General features: G+C 40.9%; 1 protein-coding gene across 2 annotated transcripts in view; it reads right to left on the reverse strand.

Annotated features, from left to right (window-relative positions):
* The window catches only part of FBLN7 (fibulin 7), a 67,067-nt gene that overhangs the window by 13,521 nt on the left and 29,704 nt on the right, over positions 1 to 23,842 (reverse strand). Inside the window, exons 13-15 of one of the 2 annotated variants that reach the window (XM_010291724.1) lie at positions 23,605 to 23,728; positions 10,064 to 10,206; positions 7,959 to 8,090 (exon numbers count right to left, since the gene is read on the reverse strand). In XM_010291724.1, the coding sequence (XP_010290026.1) occupies positions 7,959 to 8,090; positions 10,064 to 10,206; positions 23,605 to 23,728 (399 nt within the window). Of the gene's footprint in view, positions 1 to 7,958; positions 8,091 to 10,063; positions 10,207 to 15,242; positions 15,687 to 23,604; positions 23,729 to 23,842 lie in introns of those variants that run through there. The other variant, XM_010291725.1, reaches the window with a different exon arrangement.

Consider the following 23,842-nt stretch of genomic DNA (forward strand, 5'->3'; position numbering starts at 1 on the left):
ACATTTCAGCATGAAAAAGGATCTTTCTGCCGTATTCAACAGATGAGAAATTTGGGATTCAATTTATTATAAATGCTATCCTTCAACCACTCAATGAAGTTTAATTTCATTAACACTTAGGCTTCTCTAGAAAGCTTTGATTGCTGAAATGCATCAAATAAAGAGGCAATAAAGAGGCCTCATGGTATTAATACATTTTTTGGCCAGAAACAAATGGTAAATATTTTCAAAGCTATTATCTGTCATGTTGGATCATATGGAGCCTTGGTATTATGAAAGAATTAAAAACAACCTTTGATTTTACTGAGGTTTGGCTAGTTTACAAATACTATGATCTTTATTAAGGATACCAAATAACTTCAGAGAGATGTGCTCTTATCTTGGTTTGGCAAACTTGAAGTGCTTTTAGATCTCTGGTTTGCCTTCCAGCCAAACCTCGCAATGGTTTTTAATGTTGACAATGCTGCGAAATCACTCATGCCTAAAATGCAATAACTGTACTTGAAGTAGCCTCATTAAAAAATAGTTTCCACCATATATATTTTTAATCCTTCCTGTTCCACCTTTGGGAACGTGACATGTAGTATAAGAATCTTACATATTACAAAAACAGGTGGAAAAACTTCACAGCTGAATGTCCAAAACGTGCAAAATCACGTCTATCAGCCTCCTGATACTTTATTCCCACTGCCTTACTTACAGGGGGTTTAGTGTCCATCACGGTACATCATCATGTACACGCAATCTCTTCAGTTAGTGAGAGTGGCTTAGTTTACTCTACCTGTCCCACAACCCCATTATTCTGTTTCAGCCAAGCTTTGATATAGCAGTGTATCCATGACACCTGGGCAATTAATTATGGTAACCCTAAGCATTTCTTGGCAAAGAGCCACATTACGGCACACAGCACGATATGGCTCTGTGATTCAACTTACCATGGAAGAAAAAGTACCTAATCCTGAGGATTTGACATGAAAGCCCTTACAGAGCTGCTCAGTCATCACCTAGAGGCGACAGCTCTGCTGGTATTGTTAGCAGAACTTCTGACGAGGGAAGCTTTCTGAATCTTAATGTGTGTTAATCCCTGACCAAATTCTCAAAACAAGGCTGAAATAGGGGGGCGCTTCACCACGTTTGACCCCTTTAAAAATAAAAAGTTAGGGTGTTGTTTTTTTTTTTTAAGTGAGCCATGCATCTGTGCATCATACAGGGAAAGAGTTACGATATGCCTTGAGTCTCTTATCTTCCGTCTCCGTGTTTATAGGGTGTGTAGGCGCTACTGCAGGAATGAGATGCTTGCTATCATCACACAAACTCAGGAGCAGCAGCAGAAGCAGCCGAATCAGTTGCACAAATACTTCACATTTGGAGATCCTCAGAAAAGCAGGTCTCTGACTACAAAATTGGGGCAAAGCACCTCAGAAGGCTGAATCCACACAGACATCTCTCAGAGGAATTGCTATAGTATGTTTCTCGGTGTACTGGATTCCAAATCTGGCTTTATTTGCTCATTTATGTAATATCTCAGCCCACTGTTTAAAATTAATACCAAAAAAATGCATGCTCTGTAATCTGAACCAAGGACCTTTGGCGGTCCCCTGAGCTGCTCCCTGACTCAGTCCATTTCTTTCCCAAGTTGGCAGGTTTTATACTTCACGCCACAGTTCACAAAACTTCATCGGAGTTGCAGTGTGATTTATTTGTCTGCTGGCTTTATGGAAACAGTAACCGAAGGTGGTCTGTATGAATGCTTTTGTAATACATTACACTTTCCTACCCAAGGGGTGAGATGAACATTGACCAAGGAGGAGCATTTCGTTAACCAGATACTTGCAATGCACTAGAGTGAAATTTGGCATTGGGAAGGTTGTTCCACTCAAGCACAAGACTCATTCTCACCAGAAAAGCACCTTCAGCATTTCTCAGATACGAAATGAAAATTCACCTCCTGCTTGAGTTGCTTGTTTGCCTCCAGAAGAGCTCTCCAGTCTGACATTTTTTCTGGAGGGGAGGGAGGGTGTTGAGAGATTTGACTACTGAACAACACAGTCATCAGCATCCCAAAAGGGCAGGTTCAGGCAATAAATCTAGGATCCCGTTTACCAAATGGCTTCTGGGCACCCTCGTCTCAAATGCGCAGCTACTAATTTCGACAGGGCAACCTGGCATAGAGAAAAACTCACAAAATATTCTTTGCTGAGGGGCTCCTCTTGTGAAAGGGGCACGCCTAGATGAAACCAGAACAAAGATACTGAAAGGGACTGTGTCTTTTTTAATGTGAGGCTGCAAGACCCCGTCGAAAAACCTGCTGAATTATGTCCCTGCTCTGTGTGTTCACTGTGAATGACCAGACAGCATCGGTTTTGTATTGCCAGACACTATTGTCGTTTCATGCTAATGACATTATAGTTGTGACAAAAGGTGGCTATTGTTGCTTACTTTCTAGTAAGAGTATCCACACGGGGAGATGATAAAGTACGTGCTGAAATCTTTGCCCCTGTGAACAGCGGAGCTCTCCTGGATGCCCTACACCTCGCCTTCATTTCCCCACAGAAAAGCAACTGTAGGTGAACTGCTACTTTCAGCATCACAGCTGTGCCAGGAAGCCCAAATCAGTCCAGGAATCTCATTATGCTAAACACCGTAACAAACGCATGATAAGAGCCAGCCAGCCAGCCTCTGGCCTAAAGATAAAGAGTCTGGAGCAACAGAGGATAAGGGAGAACCAGAGAGGAATATGAAGGTACTTGCCCGGCACTGCAGAGTGGGTGCAGGGACAAAGTTCAGTACCAAACTTTTTGCAACCTAGTGACTCTGAATTTAATGTCAGACCATACAAACGTTTGTGTGGCAGACTGCGAAAAGACTCTGCCACACTGGGAACGGCCAAATTACTTTATGAGATACAGAACTACCACCCCTGTGCTAAGAACAGGTTTCCCCAAAAGGCAAATAAACCTCCAGTCTCCTTCTCCTGCCCCAACCAATATGGGATCCCACAATCACACTTTCTTATGGTATCTGTTTTTGTTTACCTTCTGGTAATTTTGTAAAAGTCTCTCCCCGGCCTCTGGAACATACGAAACAATCATGATATCAGTGTAGAAACTAGACTACTAATAAATCCAGTGCTTATTATGCAATTCTTTCTGTAATGGTTCAAAGGTAACATCATGAACTATCACATGCATAAAAAAGGCTGGAAAGTCAGGACAGAGACAGCAGTGAAATCCTTGCAAATAACAATGTATGTTATTACATACTGTAAAATTACATATTACATATCTGTAAAATTATTAGCAACAGGAACATCAGTATATTCAAGCACCAGCACAACATCCCTGAGAAGCTCTACAGGTACAAGTGAAATTTGATAATTGCATTGGCTCTGGATGTTTTTGATAACAAATAGTTATGCTTAATAGGCAAGATTATATGCTCAGGTTAGTATCAACTCCATTGTCATAGAATCTTTGGGTTGGAAGGGACCTGTAAAGGCCATCTAGTCCAAACCCCCTGCAATGAGCAGGGACATCTTCAGCTAGATCAGGTTGCTCAGAGCCCCGTCCAACCTCACCTGGAAGGTTTCCAGCGATGGGGCATCTACCACCTCTCTGGGCAACCTGTGCCAGTGCTTCACCACCCTCATTGTGAAAAATTTCTTCCTTCTATCTGGTTGAAATCTGCCCTCTTTTAGTTTAAAGCCATTACCCCTTGTCCTATCGCTACAGGCCCTGCTAAAGCTTTCAGCCTATCGAAACTCCTTTTAGGTGTATTACGAAATTTTTAAATCTTCCTGAAGTTTACCAGAATACAAGGTGGTATTACAGTCACCTAAGGAAATGAATGCAATAGCTGAAGGGGAAAATGTTTTATAGTATCTGATAATACCTCAGGCATTGATAGGACATTTTTGTACAGGTTGAAAATGCATTCTTCATTTTTCACTGACAGCTGGTTAAAGGAGGAATGCAGTGAAAAGTCTATAAAAGCTTTTTAAAAAAAAAAAAAAACCTGGATAGGTCTGCACTTCTGTTTTTCTCCCGCCCATGCTAATAAGTGATGTGCAGTTCTTAACAGTATCTTTTGGATTTGGTGCCACCTTGGCCTGTAACCACACCAGGCAAAAGAGAGTCTACAGTGCTTCTTGAACCAGGAAAGAATGAGGTTTCGCACCTCTTTTTAATACAAGATGGTAGAAATACTGGAGGCAACTTTTTCCACAATTCTTTTTCTTCAGCTTGCATGAGGTCTACGCACTGTCACTCCAGCAGGCTGGCCTTCATTCCTTCTCTTCCACTGGAAGATACTTTCTGTAGGTCAGCATAGCTAGTTTTGGAGTCTGTTCTTACTTCTTTTGTCTCCTCCATGTCTGATACTGCTGATCATTGATTCCCATTTGATGGATCTTCTTTCCTCCCTTTTGCAATACTGTGCTTGCCTCCTTCTTCTAGCTTTGTGCCTGCTCCTCCTACATGTCCTCTAGGAGACCGTGTTCCTTCTTTTTCTAACATTCCCTGGGGCAGCTCTTTCCTCTGTTTCTAGTTTCTTCCTTTTCCTTCCTCACAACCTGCTCCTACACACTCTGATCTCCTCCTATGACTTCAGCTGCTATCTCCCCATCCACAAATCACAAACCAGCCTGATCAGCCACTCACCATCCAATCCTACATATTTTGCAGCTTTGCTAACATCTTCTCCATGTCTCAGCGTCAACTTAAACAGGTAATGGCTAAAACTGATGACCTGACTCTCTTCAGTCCACAATTATCTGTCAGGGTTGAAGTCCTCACTTTTCTTCTGTAACTCCATCTCTAACAGCTCCTCCCACTCTCTAAACCTTTACCAAAAGAAACCTGTACATTTTCACTTTTTTTTAGTTTTACACTTTTGAGAGCATCTTGTTCCTTTCCATTCACACAAACACAGTTTAGGACATGCAGGTCCTTCTACAGGTATCGTCTCTCTTCTTGTTTGTGACAACCTAGCAAAAAACTGTTTTACTAATGAAGGACTTCCTGCAAGGGCATCTTCATTGATCTGTCCTTTCTCCCCCTCTTTTCCTAGGGTTCCCTCGTTTCTTTGATTCCCTTCATTGGTCTCCTCTTCTCTGACATCAAGTCAAGGTTTATTACACTCTGCTCTTTCAGTAACACTAGTAACTATTTTCCTGCTTTTTTCCATACGCTTTTATGGATTTCATCTCTCTCTGAGCTAGTCCATTGTCTTTTCTTTAAAAAAAACCCCTCCCATAGAGGTTTTCTATCTTTTCTCTTGTAAAGAACATTTGTCTTGGAGAGAAAAGATGTGTGCTGATCTAATTTCCATTAGCAGATAAAATAGCTTTGATACTCTGTCATTTCTCCTGAAATATTTACAACAGAATGAAACGTGCTTATTATTCCCTTTAGCCATGCATCTGTGATTTACTATCAGAGTAAATGTATTCTTTCCTCTACAATATAGGCAGCAAAAAAAGATTAGAAAATAGGCTACACAGATTGAAGAGGCATATGTCCATCAGTGGTCATCAAGCACGATGTGCTTTCCAGAAGCATATAAACTGACGATTGCAGCAAGTTGGAACATTCTATCTGGAGAGAGATTCTTGTATACCTGTTGTCACTAGCCCATACATTGGACACTGGTTACCGGGCTACTTGGGCATTCGCTCTGCTGGAGTCCCTATGCTACATCCCCACAGTTCTTAAGTTCCTATAACTTAATGGGATAACCAATAAAGCTTTCGGATAACCAATAAATCTTTCTGATACCATCTATGTCCTTTGTCTTTTGCCACCCTTATACAAACCCTTCCCCTTTCTTTACAAGAGGGACTCACTTTGTCAACTCCTGTGGACTAGGATCCCATCTTATTTATTTGTCTTGAAACTTCCCAGGACTTCTATGGGAACACCTACCATTCTGATTATTAGTAACAAGAAAAACGATAGTATGATGGGAGCAGCAGAACTGCTGCTGGCACAATTATTTGCAATCCTAATTTCACACATACAACATGCTGTCCTGAACCTCTGCCCCTCCAGGTAGTATCAGCTGAGGTTTTGTTTTGTTTTTCCTCTTCCAATTCTGCTGCAGGCAGTTTACTTTGCAGCTTCCATCCATTAATCTCAAAGTACTTTTACATAGAGGAATTAATTAAGACTCTTACATACAAGAATTAATTAAGACAGTAGGAGGCATGTTTTATCATCTCCATGTTGCACATGGGGGAACTGAGGTGAAGGAAGAGTTGCCCAATTCTTTTGCAGAACTGGGAATGTACTTACGCATATATCATATCCTCTCAACCTGGTGTATAAGAATATTCTTTCTCTCCTAACTTTGTGAGGCAGATAGCCAGTTTACCAAGTAAAATACCATTGACACACAGTCCTATTATTCAAAATGGAAACGCTTCCCTCAGGCAAATACCTTGGCCAGTCAAATTTCTAAACACATCCTTCTTTCTTATTTCAGACAGAAAGAAGCACACAGCACGAAAAGCAAACTACTGTAACTACTGTGGGATCTGATAACATTTATACTCTTCTAAAGAATCAACCCAATACCTGAAATCTGTAATCTTATCATCCTGCTTTAACAGACTCTCCCTCTTTCTCTGCATTCACATGTATACTTCTGTTTGATAAAGAAAAAAATATAAACCTAATGACTTATGATTTTTATCTCCAGTTGATAAAACCTTTGCACAGCTGACGCTGAACTATCATGCTTCTGAAATGCAACAGTGCCACCTTCAGATCATGCTAAATATGACTTTTTCACAAACCACCAGTATGGAAGAAGCACAGCAGTGGTTTTTGTTCTCATCCAGACAAGTCCTCCTACAAAGCCCAGAAGCAGATATATAAACCTGAGCAGAACCTGCACATTCACATACCAAAACACAAATGTTCACTGGGAACAGTGGTGCTTTATTTTCATAATTAAACATTAATAAAGAGCAATCAAATACTACTTTTTAATACCTGACATAGTCACTCTCTAAGCATGAGAATCATAGCATATTCCCCTGCCACTGCACTAGCAACTCACATTGGGCAGAGCAGCACATCAGCTGGGATCTGCTCCAGCTCTGCAACTTTCACATAATTTGCCAACTACTCCTGGGTCGGTTGGATCCCAGAGTGAGAGCCAAGCTGCAGTATACACCAGAAATATCTATCTGTATGCATGTATGTATATATACTAGATACACTATACACATTACATACTGGATACAAATGGCCCTGCTCTGAAAGAAACCCACCAGAAAGTACGACCCCGGGTTGTGTTGCAGCCCCTCCCTGATATACGAGGAGATGCAGGTCCAGCGCTATGACCCATGTACACAGGTATATCTCCTGCCATGTCTCCTCCCTGCCAAGCTGAGACTGTAAATCAAACGTGTATGTCCCATTCTGAAGTTTCTTGTAAACCACAGCATTTGACAGATCCCTTTTACCCTGAACAGAGGTATTTACTTAAAACGGAACCAGCCGGTCATTAAATATTAAAACAGGTAACAGTTTCAGTGAATTCAGTCCTGCCTTAAAAATTCTGATTATTATCCAAAAATTGGTGCAATGCTGTTTGAATGAGAAAGAACAGTTAATTAAATTTACAGTCTCTTTGCTGACATACTACATATTTTATATTTGGTTTGATTATAATGGGCAAACCTCATCATTTTAAAGCAGAGCCATTTGCATTTGTAATTAGAGACAGTTCTGAAAAATGTTAAAATACTTCTCAAATTAAAGTTTAGGCCTCTGGTATTTTGAATAAAAAATTATCTGTGATATTACTTCAAATTACACATGTTGGACTGGAGAATATTAAATCAATACAGGCTTGAAAATCAAGATGGGAAATAAATTACTTGAGTTAATTTCTTCAACCTTGTTCTACAATATTATTGACAGAGGAAAGTAAACAGAAAACACTCTACTCACCCACTGTCATGCCGTCCATGTAACGCTTGATGATATCAAAGGAATCTCTTAAATTTCCTTCTGTTATATCAAATATGATATCTGCCTGGTTGGCTGGATATGTAGGTGTGATGGCACGAAGAAAAATAATCTCTGCAAATAAAGAGTATCACAGAATGTACTGAGAACATCTGAAAACATCACTGAAGAGCCCGACAGAATTTGATCCAAAATGACTTGTCCTCAAAGCTGGTGGAGGACACCCCTCTCCCACCACTCCCAGTTTGACCTTTAAAATGGAAAGAAAGAAGATCTGGGGGAAGGGAGGATTTGGATAGATTTATTTTCTCCTCCTGCACCATCTAAGAAGCTCTGATGCCAAAACACTACTACAGTCCAGAAAGACCACTCTTAGAAACCCGTCAGGCTTCCCACATGTACCCAAAGAGGACCACACTGAGGACTCCCAGTGTGGGCAACGGAGGGGCACCACGCAGGTAAACCCGAGCTCCGATTCCCTTAGGCAGTTACACAAAGTATTGCCATTACAAATGACAGAGTCCTTTTGGGTACTGGAGGAAGGTTTTAGGTTTTTAAAAAAAACAAAGTGAGACTAGTTTTCAAGCGCCTTGTGAGGGAGGCAAGTATTACCTTTCTCATTATTATCCTTGCTCTTACCGATGATGGAACTAAACCACGGGGCTGTACGAATCCACCCAAGGCCATGCACCGAATTACAGCTTAGGAACGTCTCCTGGGCTTCGGCAGCACTCTCAGATCGCCAGCTCTCATCTCTTTTTATTTAATCATGAGGATGGACTAATGAGGGAATGGTTTGGGAAGCATCCTGGGCCAGATCCTTAGCTCTGCTGCCAGTACACCTGGTGAAGCTGAAGGGGTGTGTATGGGAGTAGAAGTGGCTATGGGGCATTCCTCCGTTGCCTGTGAAGTAGGGCCAGCCAAGGCCCGAAACAGGCCTGACGCAATACGTAGAAGCTCTATGCGGCTCCGTTAGCGGTGGCTAAATTGTTCCTATACGTTCCTATATGCCCCACTCCTCCTGCCTGGTACAGAAGTGAAGAATCAGCTTTGGCTTTCGTTGAGGACAGCCTTCTGAGATAGCAAGGCTGAGACCCTGCGTGCATCAGAACTAGGGACTGAAGATCTGTAAGAACCCCTCCAAAATGATCTTCCTTTCCTCTGTACCCTTCTTCTCTCCCTGTCTCAGTGCCACACAGCAAGGTGCCGAGTGGCTCATCCCACAGCGCAGCGGGGCCGAAGGCAGTCACCCCACCTACGGATGCGTAGCGGAGCTGCCAGAAAATGAATACAAATGCCAAGGAGCAAAAATTGGCTCTTGATCTGTAAGGTTGTATGTGAACTAAGCAAAGTGAGTGTGATCCCTATGAAACTGCAGGACTTAAGAACTCGCAGGTGCTGCAGAGGCGGAAGGAACTGAAGAAATACACGCGTGCCCATCAGAATGCAGCATCTGGGGCTGGAAAACTCGCTTTGGGTGACTGGACAGCCACTCACTTGGATGCTTTTTGAAAATCTTAGCTTAAAAACTTTCTGTGCAGTCCTTGGAATTTCCATTACTTTATTCCGTATTTTAAAAAACATCAGTTATTTTTTTTCATAGGTCAAAACCAGGCAAATCACAGTACTAGATAGAATATTCAATATCATGTGTTTTGTGATTAATATTTGCATGTAGATAAAGGCTATGTCCTTGGAACAAGTCACCTGTCAATAGTGAACAACAGACCATAAACAGATGAGGGATATATAATGAGCACCTGTTTCCTATGGCAAAATATGCAAAAAAGGGAAGAAAAAGTCATGGGGCACATGGCTATTATTGTGAGTGAGGTAAATGGGAATTCAGACTCCCTATTTCCTTACACTGGGAAGCTGTATGAGTTAGAGCTCAGAATGACTTTCTTTGCTCCATAAAATTAAAATCCTGGTTATCGAAGGTTTTAATTAAATCAATAGTACACTATAATTTGGAACTGTGCAAACATTTTACTGCACCGGTAGCTAGGCTGGCTTTAGGCAAGGATTTCCGGTGGAGGTTTTATATGTTGTAGTCTATTAAATGGAACAAGGAACAAACCACTTACCTTCAGGTCTTGTAAACTCTCTGAACGTGGGCAGTGAAATGACAGTGTGGGAAATTGTGTGGACCGGATCCAACACACAGTTGACATCATTTGGTCGACAAGACTTAATGCAACGGATAGTATCTGTCTTTTCAAGTCTGACACTAAGAGAAATGAGAGAGAGATGCATATATATCCTGAAAATTAATTACTTTGTGTTTTGCAGTCTGGGGAGCTACAAGCTATAATTGACACAAGTGTTCATTCTTCACCTCAAAACCTTAGGCAAATGCAGATCATCAGGACTGCTGGACCACTGAAAAATTTGGCTTGGCTAACTAACAGTTGCAGTCAAACCCCCCTCAAAGCCAGTTCTTCAAGCCAGGCGTGTAAGAACAGGGAGAACTGTCATCCGTAAGATGCCACGTAAAGTCGCTTTCCAAGTACGAACAGGACCGAACAACTAAGCCCAGATCCTCAGCCACAGTGCACTCGCGTGGTCTCACCAATTCTAGTGGAGCTACACTTATTTGCAGAAGCCTTTTTGTACTCCATGTGATATCAGTCATATAAAGCAAAAACAATTGTTTCCATTCTGGAAATCTGGCAGGAAATATCTGAAGGGCCAACTGTTTTTCATGATTTTCAGCACAGCAAGAGCCAGAAAAGCCTCTCTTCAGTCTTCTTCTCACATCCCCCCTTTCCATCTAAACTGAGAAAATAGAGAGGAATGGAAACTGGGGGAGGAAAAAAGTTAACCACATTATTTAAAACCTCAAAAGACGGAATTCTGAGTTTGGGGAAATGGTAAGGGTCATTTCATATTCCATCTCAACCAGCTGCTCATTCGTCCTTGAAAGTCTATTAAAAGTTAAATGACTTCTTCTCACCCTTGTCCACTAGAGTGAATTTAAAGTCACTTACAGTTCAAGAACTTCACACAATACCCGGTCTGTGTTCATGCGAGATGAAAGGGCTATGCTGGGACTTACAATGTGACTAAGCCCCACAAATGATCTCAACTTTGACCTGCCCATTTCTTCATATTTCTAAGTGGAAAAAAGAAAAGACTGCAGTGTCAGAGGGGGGGAATTAAAAGATTAAAAGGAAGAAAAATTCACTGAGTAAAAGGGAAACAAAAACGGAAGCTTTCGTTTGTCAGATACTTCTAGAAACAAATGGTTCTTGCTCTTTTCAAAATGTGTTACCCAAGTCCACACCTACAAGCCATCTTTTTTCAGATGTTCAAAGGGACTTTATGGCTCTATTAATGATAAATACATCAGTAACTTCTTCTTATATGCTACCCACATTTGCTCATCAAAGAAAACAAAGCCAAACATGCTGATATTGTATGAAGCTAAAATAAAGATAAAAGAGAAAACATGAATCAACATCAAGGAAATCATGCTTCAACAGATGTGAAATGGCATAGTCCACGGGAAGGCAATGAAGCTGGGTTAATTTACACCAGCTGAGTCTGGCTTGTTATTCTCACTCTGTAGTTGATGTTTTGAGACTGGCCAGGAGATCCAGGCCAGGAGAGACCTCTTACTTTCCACTGTTATCTGGGTACAAAATTTTGTCATTTCCTAGGCATCTCACAGGGAACAAAATAGGGCTTTCTGCTGAAATGCCTCATGCTGGTCATTTTAGAACAAATTAATTCTGGATATATGGACATTATAGTCTGACCTACAATAACAGATTCCATCCCCTTTGTTATAAACCTTAGCTGCCAAATTAAGAAAGGACTTCCAGCTAGCTGACCCTCATATCTGTCAAATAAGGATCAACTAAATTACATAGTCTAGTTCCAGCGCAAAATAATCCATTTCAAAATACGTAACAAATGGAATTGAGGCAAAACGTGCGTCATTCATGTTGGCTTCCCTCTCTCTCTCTCTCTCTTTTTTTTTCTCCTTACTGTGTATAGAGGAGTTTGGATGACATTTACATCTATACAGCCATACAAACACACACTGCATCTTTTCTCAGGATCCTGCTGAGCTGGGGCCACAACAGCCAAGCCAGACTGGTTTTACTTCCAATAACATGTTTACAAATTCTGAAGAAGTTCTTATCTTTGCGTTATGTAACACATAGATAATAAGCATAGCATCATCTAAAGGTTTTAGGGACCTTTCAACAGTAGCTTGCATAACCCATTTTGGGACATTATTACTAATGACATATTGATAAAATGTATACAGCATCCTAAATTTCCATTGCTGTATTTAGATAATAGAACTTGTATGCAAAAACATTGTGGTGGCAGTGTCTGAAGCATTCAGTATTGGTCTGCCTTTGCTCCTTCCTAGGAAGGAAAGGGAGCTTTACTCTCGACTTCAGCGGGCACAAAATTTGGCAAATACAAACATGTCTGAAATTCTCATCCAATAAAGCCATGAATTTGTTTAAGGTGAAGTCTTAAGTAAGACTTACATTAATTCTCACTTCTGATTCACTGGAGTAAAGCATTCTGACATGAATTAGTACCCTGCATACAGAAATGGAGGATCACAAGTGATTTGTGTTAGTTCCTAACTAAAACTAGTTTCTAGATCCATCCAGCTTGTAACAACACGTGACAGACAAATATTTCTGTCAGCTCTATTTCTTTGTACCGTTTCTCTCTCCTCTTATAAATCCCACAGCCTTTTCTTTCTTCTGCATGCTCTGTCCACACTGCTAAACTTGAGTTTGTGCTCTCATTTTCCCCTGCCTAAACATTCATTCTCTGATCTCCTTTCTTTTGATATCCCTGCTAATTGCTTCAGCATCTCCAAGTGCAATCGGTAACACTTTGTTCTCTCCTTGCTTGGACAGCATATCTTTAGACATCTTTTGGAGCAACTTCTTTGACAACCAGCATCTATTTCAAATCCTGATATTTGCTATTAATGATGTGCTGTGATTTCAAAATACTTTTTATTTTATCCTTACACATCATCTTTGCATTTGATCTTCTGATCAGCTGACATTTTTGGTTTTGCTCATGTCCTCCTATAGTGGGAACTGTAACTGACATAAGTTTCTTCCTACGCGCTGAGAACTTTCTTTATTCAAATTATTTCCTTCAGGTTTTCCCCCCCTCTAACAAAAACTGCAGCTTTGGAGCTGGTAACTCCTCCAGGCCTTTTTCATTTAAAAAAGCAAAAAGTTAAGAAACAGCTCAGTTGCTTGATTATTTTGCAAATAATCCTTTCCTGAATATAATTTTTTCTTTCTTCTGGGTTCTGATATCATTCGTTTCCATATTCTGTCGGATTCAGTTAGTAAGTTCTTTGGACCAGGAGCTGTGATTGCATTTTTGTTTGGAAAGAGCTATGCACATAAATGGCATTACATAATTACATACACGTTCTTGAAATTTCCAGCTACGCTGCAGCATTAAAGCATCCAATACAGGAGAATCTGAGCTCCGTGTTCTTGAATTACTTGTTGAATGCAATTAATATTGGTAGCATTTTACAATACAATACCAAATTCTCACACTCCCTTCTTTTTCCTGCCAAACAAATATATATTAATGCCTGCAAAAATGAAGTTTATTTTTGAATCTTTATCCTACTTAATTATGGCCTCATAATGAACTGGTAGCCAGAGGGCATTTATATACAAGCAACTTCTGTGGCAGTAAGAAACCCCATTAGCTCAAGTAGCATGGGCTTGTGCTTTCAATATTTAAAGCTGGGACTCTATTCCCACTGGCAACTTCTGGCAGCTTTTTAAGTATGTGTCAACAGACTTATTAAACACTGGCATTCCTTGTGAGACTTGAACTCCTGTCAGCCAGTTGGGATAAACTTTGCCTTAGGGAACATGTAAGAACTCTGGCAGAGTGCTGTGATCATGCCCCAATCTAGTCCTTGGCTGATGATGTGCCCGAGAGCCCGCAGCTTACAGCTAACAGAGTAATTCCTTGTGTTCAGGTGATTAAGGCTTGTGATCCTGGTTTAGACGGTTCCCAGTTTCTAACCTTGTACCTTGCTGGTGCTGTCTGTATTTATATAGTGAGGAATCTTTTCTGTATGTGCATTCACATGGATTACTCTTCATTCTTCTGTGGACTGACTACTTTGCATATGTACCAGGCAACAGAGATACCTGAGCCCAGTGATGGTGTAAAAGAACATTAATTTTCAGATCATATTTCTGGGAGTGATCCTTTAGTATTTATCAATACAAGGACTGAAGAGTAAAATAAATCCTTTTCCGGCTCATAAAACAAAAGAATTCCAAAGAAATCCCAGCTGTATTGTCTACATTGTTCTTGATGTCATAGAAGTAAAGGAAGAAAGTCATAGAAGTAAAGGAAGAAAGATCTGGATATCGGAATTCTGGCTGACCTTTCAGGGCTGCTCGGGTTCGGTTGGGGGTTTTCTTGGTGATGGAGGTGGGTGAAGTCTTTACAGTTAAAAATTTATCAGCTTTGATACGGAGTTGGAGAGCCAAAAATGTTACGAGATCAATTAAATATATTTTTCAAACGTTCTTGTAGACACATTTCAGGAGAGAGCCTGTGAAACAGAAAGGAGCTCTCTGCTGCTAGCTGAATGTTGTTATGAAGTTCATTGCTGTTTTCCCATCATTAGCTTTTCAATTCAGTGGAAATTCCACAGAAAGGAAAATGAAAAATCTCCAACATAAATGTTCTTTAGAGGAGATTCTCTTTTATACCATCCTTAAAAGTTAGAACTGGGATCTGTACCTGGTAGAGATCAGCACAAGCTCACTGGCTACAACAGCAACGATAACTAGCGCAGCTTGGGAAACTGGCACCACACTTTCAGACTGACTTGTGAGCTGGGGCACCTCTGAGGTCCCAAGGGAAGGGCGCAAGTTATGCCTTTTAATGGATTTTCAGAAAATGCACAGCATTTGCCCCATAACTGATGAAACCCTCTAAAGATGTCTCCGTTGAGACAGCTCAAATTAGGTTCCTATTTTGTTTTGAAAATTTAGACCTAAACATGTGCAGTTGTGTATCATCAGATGAGACCAACCCCACTATTGCATGAAGTAAATGAATAGCTTTCAGTCCTCGGTATCTTCAGATAAGAAGCTCTTGGACACCAATTTCTGCTTTTTACAATGTTTTTTACACATAAGAATCTCCCCAAATTGAGACATTCAGTGACAGGGGAAAGTGGTGAACTGTAACGATAATGGCAAATAAAATGCAAGTGCAGCATGCAACAGATGAACTAAAACTTTATTAAAATTGGGAAAAAAAATCTACTCCTAAAAGAGAAAAAGTAGCCACTGATGCCTGTAAGTTAGGGATCAAAGCTGTGCAGAGACAAAGATAAAAAGTTTGGCAATAAATGTGTTGACAGTTCCATGGCGGGAAAGTTGCATTTGAATTGTCAGAAGAAGGTCTCTGGGCTCTGTGATTTGCCGCTGCATGACCACAATGCCACTGTGGTTGTTCACTTTTTTTGTGGTGAAAAACCCCTCCTGGTTCCCGCTGATGATGGACAGCAGAATTTTATCCCCAGGGACAGCATTGGAAGGGCCCATGCGGAAAATGTCGGTGGGTACTTGAATGTTGGTAGGAAAAGAGAGGTGATAGTAGGTTATTCTCAGAGGCAGGCTCTGGCACTCCTTATTTTCATTACAAGGCAAGCGCTCACAGCGACTGCAAGAAAAGTGAGAACACAAGACAAGAGGAAGATTAGCGTACATTTAGCAAGCGTGATAGGAGAGCAAGGGCAGTGGGGGTGGGAAAGGGTATGTTGACTTGCATACTGTATCCATTCTTCAGCCTGGCACCTCAGTCATATTGCAAATGGACATTTATTAAGTAAGGATGAACTTGTCTGTAGTTGGTGCTTTTGGGGAAGCGTTGCCATTTTCAGAAGCGTTGCCCTTTCTTTGCAGGCACAGATGGATTGAATCTGGCACCTCAGTGTGGGTGAGGGTTTACTTGCATTTAGAATAGCTAAGCTCTTCCTAGGGAGAACACTGACTTTTTCCTCCCTCCTACCAAGCTTTACACTTTTGTGGATTGGACCTATGTTAAATAAAGGAAGAGATCCTAAGTGGTTAGTGAGTTGACTGTGTGCTCCTTGGGGTGTCTGGCTGGATTTTAAGACTGAGCAAAGTATTGTAAAAACCACAAATGCACAAGGAGTTGGTCTTTCTGAGAGAGAAGAGGCTTTCTAGTGACTGCACTATATATATTTATCTCTGACAGCATACAGAGGAATGTAAAATTTATTTCCAAACACTGCCTGTATGTTAAGGTTTATTTGCTTTGAAGACAAAGCACAGTATTTGTGCTACCAGGAGAACCAACCTGAGTCAGTCTAACACACACCTAGGCAAGCACCAGAACCAAGATCCAACAGCCCCATGTCTCCAGCATGCGCCCTACACATTCAGCCCACTCTTACGCCGTCTTGAGTCACACGAATGATGCTGGTGAGTGAGAAAATTGCCCTCTGCTGTTTCCTCCCCATATCACTAGGCACTGCATTACAGCATCAAATCCAGACAGCTAGGAAGAGATCACCCATACAGGCTGAAAGTGAACAATGAATATCAGCGCTAGGAATCACGATCTGTACGGAGGGAGCAATGTCCTCCCTTTTTGTTACTGACAGAAGTGAAGTTTGTCCTGTAAAATATGGCACAGACAGGTATGGGCTATAAAGTTACTGCTATTAAAGAATGTTGTAGTTTACCAGCATATGAAGATCTGACATGTCATGATACCTGGTGGATTTAAGAAGTCTTTAGATAATTGCATACAAGGGAAGGTTATATGAATTTCAATTTAAAGATATGCCCAAATCACCACATGCAAGTTGGTATACGAACATCCTCTCAGACAGGTATCTGGAAGTAGAGGTAGACATGACGATCTTGGCTGGATGCTGACTTTGCAAAATTTGGAGATGATCAAGTTGTGCATTTAGCTCCAAACCTGCTTCAACTATGCACAACTACGAATCAATTAAATTATGTACAAGAGTCTCTCCACTCAAAAGCAATATTCAGTCCACAGGCTGAGGTTTTGGAACCTGAACTATTCATTTCTTTACTAAGAAATGCTCCAGCATGAAAGCATGGTTTGCTTCTTACTACCTCAAGGAAATTTGAGTGCCCATTTCATTTATTTTATTTTGACATGTAAAATTGAGCTCCTATCAAGAGTATCTGGTATCAATAGAACTTGTGGCTTATAAGCAAGCACCACTTTGTTGCCAGTGCATGGTGACCTGAATTCCAGGAACTTCTCATCAAAAAAAGAGTAGTTAAAAGCACCCTCAGTTCTTCAGTTAATGTTTTCTATGTTTTCTCTTAATACCACTTGCAAACCAAAGTACAAAGCAATTCTTTGAAGACTTAAATGCATTCTTAATTTTATTCATGTGTGTAAAGAGCACGCACAAGTCTTCACAGGATGGCCGGCTAATTAGGTGTGGATACTCTTGGGAGTATTTTCAGGTACAGTGAGTTCTGCATTCTTTCCTGAAATGTCATCAATAACTCCACTAAAAAGAATGACTTTGTTTTGCTGAAATCATGAGGCTACTTGGTTTTGCTGAAATCATGAAGCAAGTCAAGGCAGTTAATTTCTTAGCTGAAAATATGTTCTTCATGTAAATCTTCTGGGAAGCACTTACGTGCTTATGAGCGCTTACATGCTCATAAAGATGCCATGACTTATTCTTTTATAAAAGTAGAATGCATTTTATAATAATAGCCAGAATTTTAAGAGAACAAAAAACCAAAGTTCCCAGCTTCTTAAGATTTGAAAAAGGACATTCTGCTGATTCAGAAAGTTATTTGTGGAGACAGATATGCCTGCGGGTAGGAGTTAGAATTATTCAAAATTCATCATCTTTTATCTTATCCTTTGGTGGTGCACACTACACACTTCACTATACGTTTAGTTAATGTGCACTAATTGTTCCATCAAATAACCACAAAGGAGAGATAGCAAATATTATTGCTTTCAAGAACCAGAGTTCATTCTGGGGTCATGTACCACAAAGGCAAAAAGCAATGAGCATTCAAATCCCAGTGTACTCTCTAGACCTTAGTTAAATGCTTCCCTTCAGCGGGCAGAAGAAAATCATACAGCAGGAGAATCCAACTATCTACTGCTAGTGAGTGAGCAGCCCAAGACCCCGGGGTGCTGCTCCAGTTCCGTGGCATCTCAAGATGGATGAGCTGGCCATACAGCTGCTGTGCCCTGCCACCACGCCGTGTCGCTGTGGGAGAGAGCACGGGGGACCCGGCTGGAGAAGGGGAGTGCTGAAGAGGCAGCAAGATGCTACCAGAGAAACCCAACGCAGAGCCCAAGGAAAAGATGCACTGCTTTGCAGATAGGCAGTTTTATATACATCTTTGCAAACCTCTGCAGTTGGACACACGGGCTAGAAAAATAAGCATATACTGCTGCTAAATGCTTATTCCTGAACTTGTTCCTGATTATTTTAGCTCACTTACTACTCTGGTCTCTTTGATTTATTTATGTGGCTGAAATACTCGTTCCAAAGAGTCACTCATAGTTTGAATTTCATGTACCAAACACTGGTTACTCAGAGGAAAAGAAAACTATCAAAACTAGAGGGATTCCATTTAGATAATGAATACAACATTTCCTAACAGAGAAATGAGGAGAAAAGATCTTCTGCCTTCCCTCCTGTTAACTTCTGAGCCTGGTTTTCACTCCATTGTGCCCAAAGGATTCGAGTGGTATACAACAATTCCTCTTGTGTTGAAGGGAAAAGAACTTTTCATTAGCAGGATTTATGGCTTTATAATTTACTTCATACAGGGAATCCATCTCAACACGCTGAACAACTAACCAAGTATCATTACCAAACTATACACTATCCATCTCTGAAATACGACTCCATAGATTTCCAGAGCTGTAACAATCTTCCAGACCTCCTAGAATATACTCCATCACAAAGGCACTCGCTATCATCTATGTGTATTCCTTTTCAGCATGTTGCACCACACCTTGAGGCCCAGATGAGCCATCAACCAGGCTGTATCACCACATTGTGGACCTCTACATTTATGTTAATACAGCAGCTGTCTAGGGAAGGTGGTTTTTGTCTTAAACAGGCCAGAACTTAAGGACAACTGATGGTTGGTTTTCACAGGTACTTCTTAACAAGAGGAGAATCTGGAGTCCCACCTCAGGCTCAAGTGGGAATACAGTATACAGCAGCACAGTAGACAGGATGGACAAATAGTCTGCATGTTCCTCCCGTCTGGAGCTGGAAAGTCTCAAGGAGTTTTCAAACTACAGAAGAGACAGATCCATCTTCATTTTGCCCTCAGCACTGAGCCTTTATGTCCTATCCTTGTCTCCTTCATCTGTCTTTCCTAACCTGACTCCTTCTTGCTATCCCCTTCCCTTGCCTACTGCCCCTCCTGCTCACTCAAACATTTGGCATCAGGAATGTCTACTCAGCCAGTGCCAGTCTTCCTCTTCTTGCTTCATCCCATCCCGGATGCCACTCATTTCTCTCAGTTTCTACCTCATAGCCCTAGTCCCAAAGCACACAGCCCTTCCCTCAGTATCTTTGTGCAGCCATCCCAAATTATTCCTTGCTCTGATGGTCTTCATCCAAACCTGGCATCAATCACCCTTAACCATAAGCTCCTGACTCCTGTGGTTGGTTTCCCCCTTGTCTCTCAATTGTTTTACCCAATTTTACCTTCTACCCCTCAAGCACCTCCCAGATTCATTCTCCTCACCTGGTCGTACCTTCAGATCCTTCCCTCCCTACATTCAGCCTCCTTATCCCTAGGTACGCCTTTCCTTCCGAGTCGGCTCTTCTCTGACCCGTGCCAGAAACAGCTTTCTTATCCATGGAGTCTGGGTGGGCTTTGAAAGCACAGAAGAAACAGGCTCTGGGGTTGTCAGTGCCGGCAGCACCTGGCCCAGGACACATAGGAGCTGACATTATGGGGAAAATTGGGCTTCTTTCCTGTGGCCAAATGTGGGAGCAGGCTCAGACAGTCAGCGGAGTTGGTACCCGCACATTTTAGACTGCTTTAAAGAGCTGCAAGAAGCTCAGGTCTGCCAAATCAGAAGGGAATTGTTCATTGCTAAAAAAGAAAGACCTCTCTACTGATAGGAAGAATTAAATTGCACTGAGGAAGGCAGTCAAACACAAAGATTGCCACTGAGGCTATGAAATCCTTATCATTCAACTTGAAGCAAAAGTTAGAAACAACTCTCAGAAACACTCCAGGTAGATCTGACTTAGTTTTGGCATACAGAGGTGGATTAAGACTACCCATCAAGGTTCTCATTTCCTAAGGTTTATGAAAAAGGCTAGCTGCAATTTTATAAAGTTCATGATTACAGAAGTTTCAGAGGTTTTTGGTAAGGATGACAAAAAAGCGCCAAAGTAATCTAACAAATTTCAGATTTCTCCTCCAAAATATGACATCAAACTATTAAAAGAAAAAAAAAAAACACCACCAAAATGTCTTAAACACACAAAACAATGTGTTCCTCTCTACCTTTGTTCCTGGAAATGAGTGAAGAGCTTTGGTTAAAATTTGCCAAAACTTGAGCCTGTCAGACACCCGGCATGCAACATTTGAGCTGTTGGTTACGTTTCGGCAAAATTCTAAGCAGTTAAAAACAGGTCCTAATAATGAGAAGTGACAGGCAACCTTAATTATACACAGACATGTCCAGAATATAAAAATACGTCCCAATCTGGCTCAGTGCAGCACATATTTCTGACACGCCGCCATAACCATTTCCTTATCTTTTCTACTATTTTTCCTGGCTTAAATATTACAAATGTTAGACTTCAGTGTCACATAAAGGGAATTTAATTGTTATGCAATTTGAAAACAAAAAGTATTTGGCAAGGCAGTACAGCAAGTTAAATCCTATTGTGAGTAGCAGTAGATCTTAATTATCCTTGGAAAAATACCAAGCCTATAGGCTGATCAAGGGAAAAAAAAATGCAGAATTTAAGCAAAAGAGAGAAGACCTTCAATAAAATTGTTACCATTAAGGATCAGACCATGCCAGGCACTTTGCTGGTCTTTGGGGAAGGTTATACAAGCTGCTTCCTCCTGAAGCTCAGAGTATCTATACAGCACCCTGAGCTTTCAGCCTGTAGCATGGGATGATCCTGCTGTTACTTCACCTGATGACAATCAGCACTGCAACAGCCACCATGCAAAAATCTCTGCTTTAATGGTACCGGGTAAGGAAGCTTCTGGATCACTGAGGGCTGTTGCCTGTACGTAAGGATTTTAAGGAAAAATGAGAATGAACACGGATTTTAAGGAAAAATGAGAATGAACAAACTTGGATTTGCAGGACTGAGGCCTATTAAATTATAGCTGTTCCAAAGAAAATATTGGAGAATAAGGTAAAAAGTCCCATGAGGTGCCAACCTGATGTGAATGGAAAATGTGTTGTCTTTCTTATGATGTGCCAAGTTGGTGAAGCTGGAAAGTGTTTTGGATAAAAAGGAGAGGAAAATTGTATCTGTAATAGATACCATGTTATGAGAAGCCAACTATTTTGATTTTAGAGTCCTGGCACAAGGTGGGGTGAAAAAGTGATTTAATGTCATTATCATGCAAAAGGTAATGAAGATGTGCTAGCTATCAGCTATGCTGGATTATAGATGCCAAAAATAAATGATTCAAGAATATGTAAATTAGTTGGGATGTAAAAAGGGTGCTAAAGAGCTATTGTATCCCAATAGGCACAAGATAACCCAATACATAAGCCTTGATTCTGGCATGTTGGTATAATACTCGTATACTGGCTAAGTATGAGAGTAGCTATCTCCCCATTGAACTAACTTGGATTTTTCACAATAAAGATAATGAACTCATATTCTCTTTGGTTTATGCAAACACATTTTCTACAATAAATTTAGTAACTGTGTCTGTAGCTGTTGAGAGGGGAAAACCTAATAAATCCAACAAGATAATAACTCGAGGAATTAAAATAATTAGAACTTCACCGAGCAGCTACAGGATTTGCGTCTGACTCATAGCCTAATTATAGCCCTAGCATATCACAAGAATCTCTCCCTATGAGTCTGAGTTAGGCAGAGTAAGCCATTACAGTGCCGCAACAATCCAGACACAGAAAAACAATTCAGACATTCTACTACTTCCCCAAAAGATCCTTTACATCTCGAACAGCCATTAACTTCAACACATGCATAAAAATATAGATAAGAAGGAAGATTATTTTATAAACTGAGCTTTGCAACTCAGGGATCTCCATAAGAGTAGAAATCTCCTCATTTTGCTTAGTGCAAATGACTTTTTTTGATTTAGGATACAAATGAACCGACAATATTACAAATAAAGAGAACATCTGCATCACGAGGCACTGCTTCTTTATTGATGCGACAAATATAATTTCAAATTTTATTACTATTGACACTTCTCAGAATACAAGCGTATCTTATGAATATCTGCTTTTATACCACGAACTCCCTCTACAGCACTCTGATCAAATACATTTGCTGTGCCACTTATATGGCATTTCACAGCTTAAGGTTTAAATGCAAACTAACTAAACCCCACAAAGTCCCTCTGATGAAGACCAGCATTAGCCTCATTCTACAGAGGAGGCAGAGAGTACTCAATTTTATCGAAAAGATGGTGGGCATATGAACACTGACTGTGAAAAAGCAATAGCAGGCTGATGATGAATGTGGTTTATCAGCTTTCCTCCCTAGCTGGTGGAGCATACACTTACCTGGGTATGTGGCACACAGAGCATGGAGCAGCCTTCAGAAGAATCGCTGGAGTACCGTGTGGCCATAAAGCCCCAGGTGGGAGGAAAAGCAGTCATCTGCATCAGCCATAAGCTCCAGCTACTCGACTGACATTTTGCAACTATTTCTCCAAAGTGCTATCACCATTTGATAGGTATAAATGAGCTGCCAGCAGCTCCTCCTCCCATACCTATGTCATGTATTTTTAACACCAGGTTGCATGGACTTTCTCTGAGCTAGGTTAAGAGACTTAATTATGGGCAGCAGCTAACATACCACTTTTGCTAGGGTTCCCAGCTTTTTTAACAGAGATGAAATGGTACATGAAATGTATGAATATGAAAATATGAAATAAGACATTCCTGCAATGCTTTGCAACAACGCTGGTAAGACTTCAGAAAGGGAGCTAAAACCAACTCTTTCACTGGAATGTAAGAGTAAGGAACACTACTTCACTACTACATGTGAAAGGAAGTAAAAGTCAGAATTTTGAAGCTGAATGTAACCCTCCTAACAGGTTGCCTGCAAGGTAGCTGGAGAGAGAACAGAGCTTATGGCTCTATAGATCATTATGATGCAAACCACTGACACATGGCATTTCTTAAGGGAATGCCTTTTAGACTTTTTAGTCTTTTTTAGTCTTTTTAGACTGAAACAGGAGCATGAGAAAGGGACCAGACCTGTGTGTGCAAAACATAGGGTAGGCCTACCAACAAAGTACGTATTTGCCAGAATCCGTTATGTATTCAGTCAACAGTGGTGTGACATGTCACCAAAAAACTGTTCAACCTTGAAAAAGGAAGTACTTACGTATCTCCCGACTTGCGGTAATTTTCTGGACATTCCAAAGACAGACAGCGAAAGCCCCCCTGGATGTTAAAGCAGGTCTCATTGAAAGAGCAGTTGTGGCTTTCCGCAACACACTCATCAATATCTGCCAAATGGAAAAAGGTGAGTGGATTAAACACACGCCTTGCCTCTACTTGCAGGTGCCAGATGATAAAAGTATATTAGGTACTCCAAAACGTGGGGTGCAGTTAAACACTAT

This window comes from Phaethon lepturus, unplaced genomic scaffold (assembly GCF_000687285.1).
Source record: "Phaethon lepturus isolate BGI_N335 unplaced genomic scaffold, ASM68728v1 scaffold12517, whole genome shotgun sequence".
Taxonomy (NCBI): Eukaryota; Metazoa; Chordata; class Aves; order Phaethontiformes; family Phaethontidae; genus Phaethon; species Phaethon lepturus.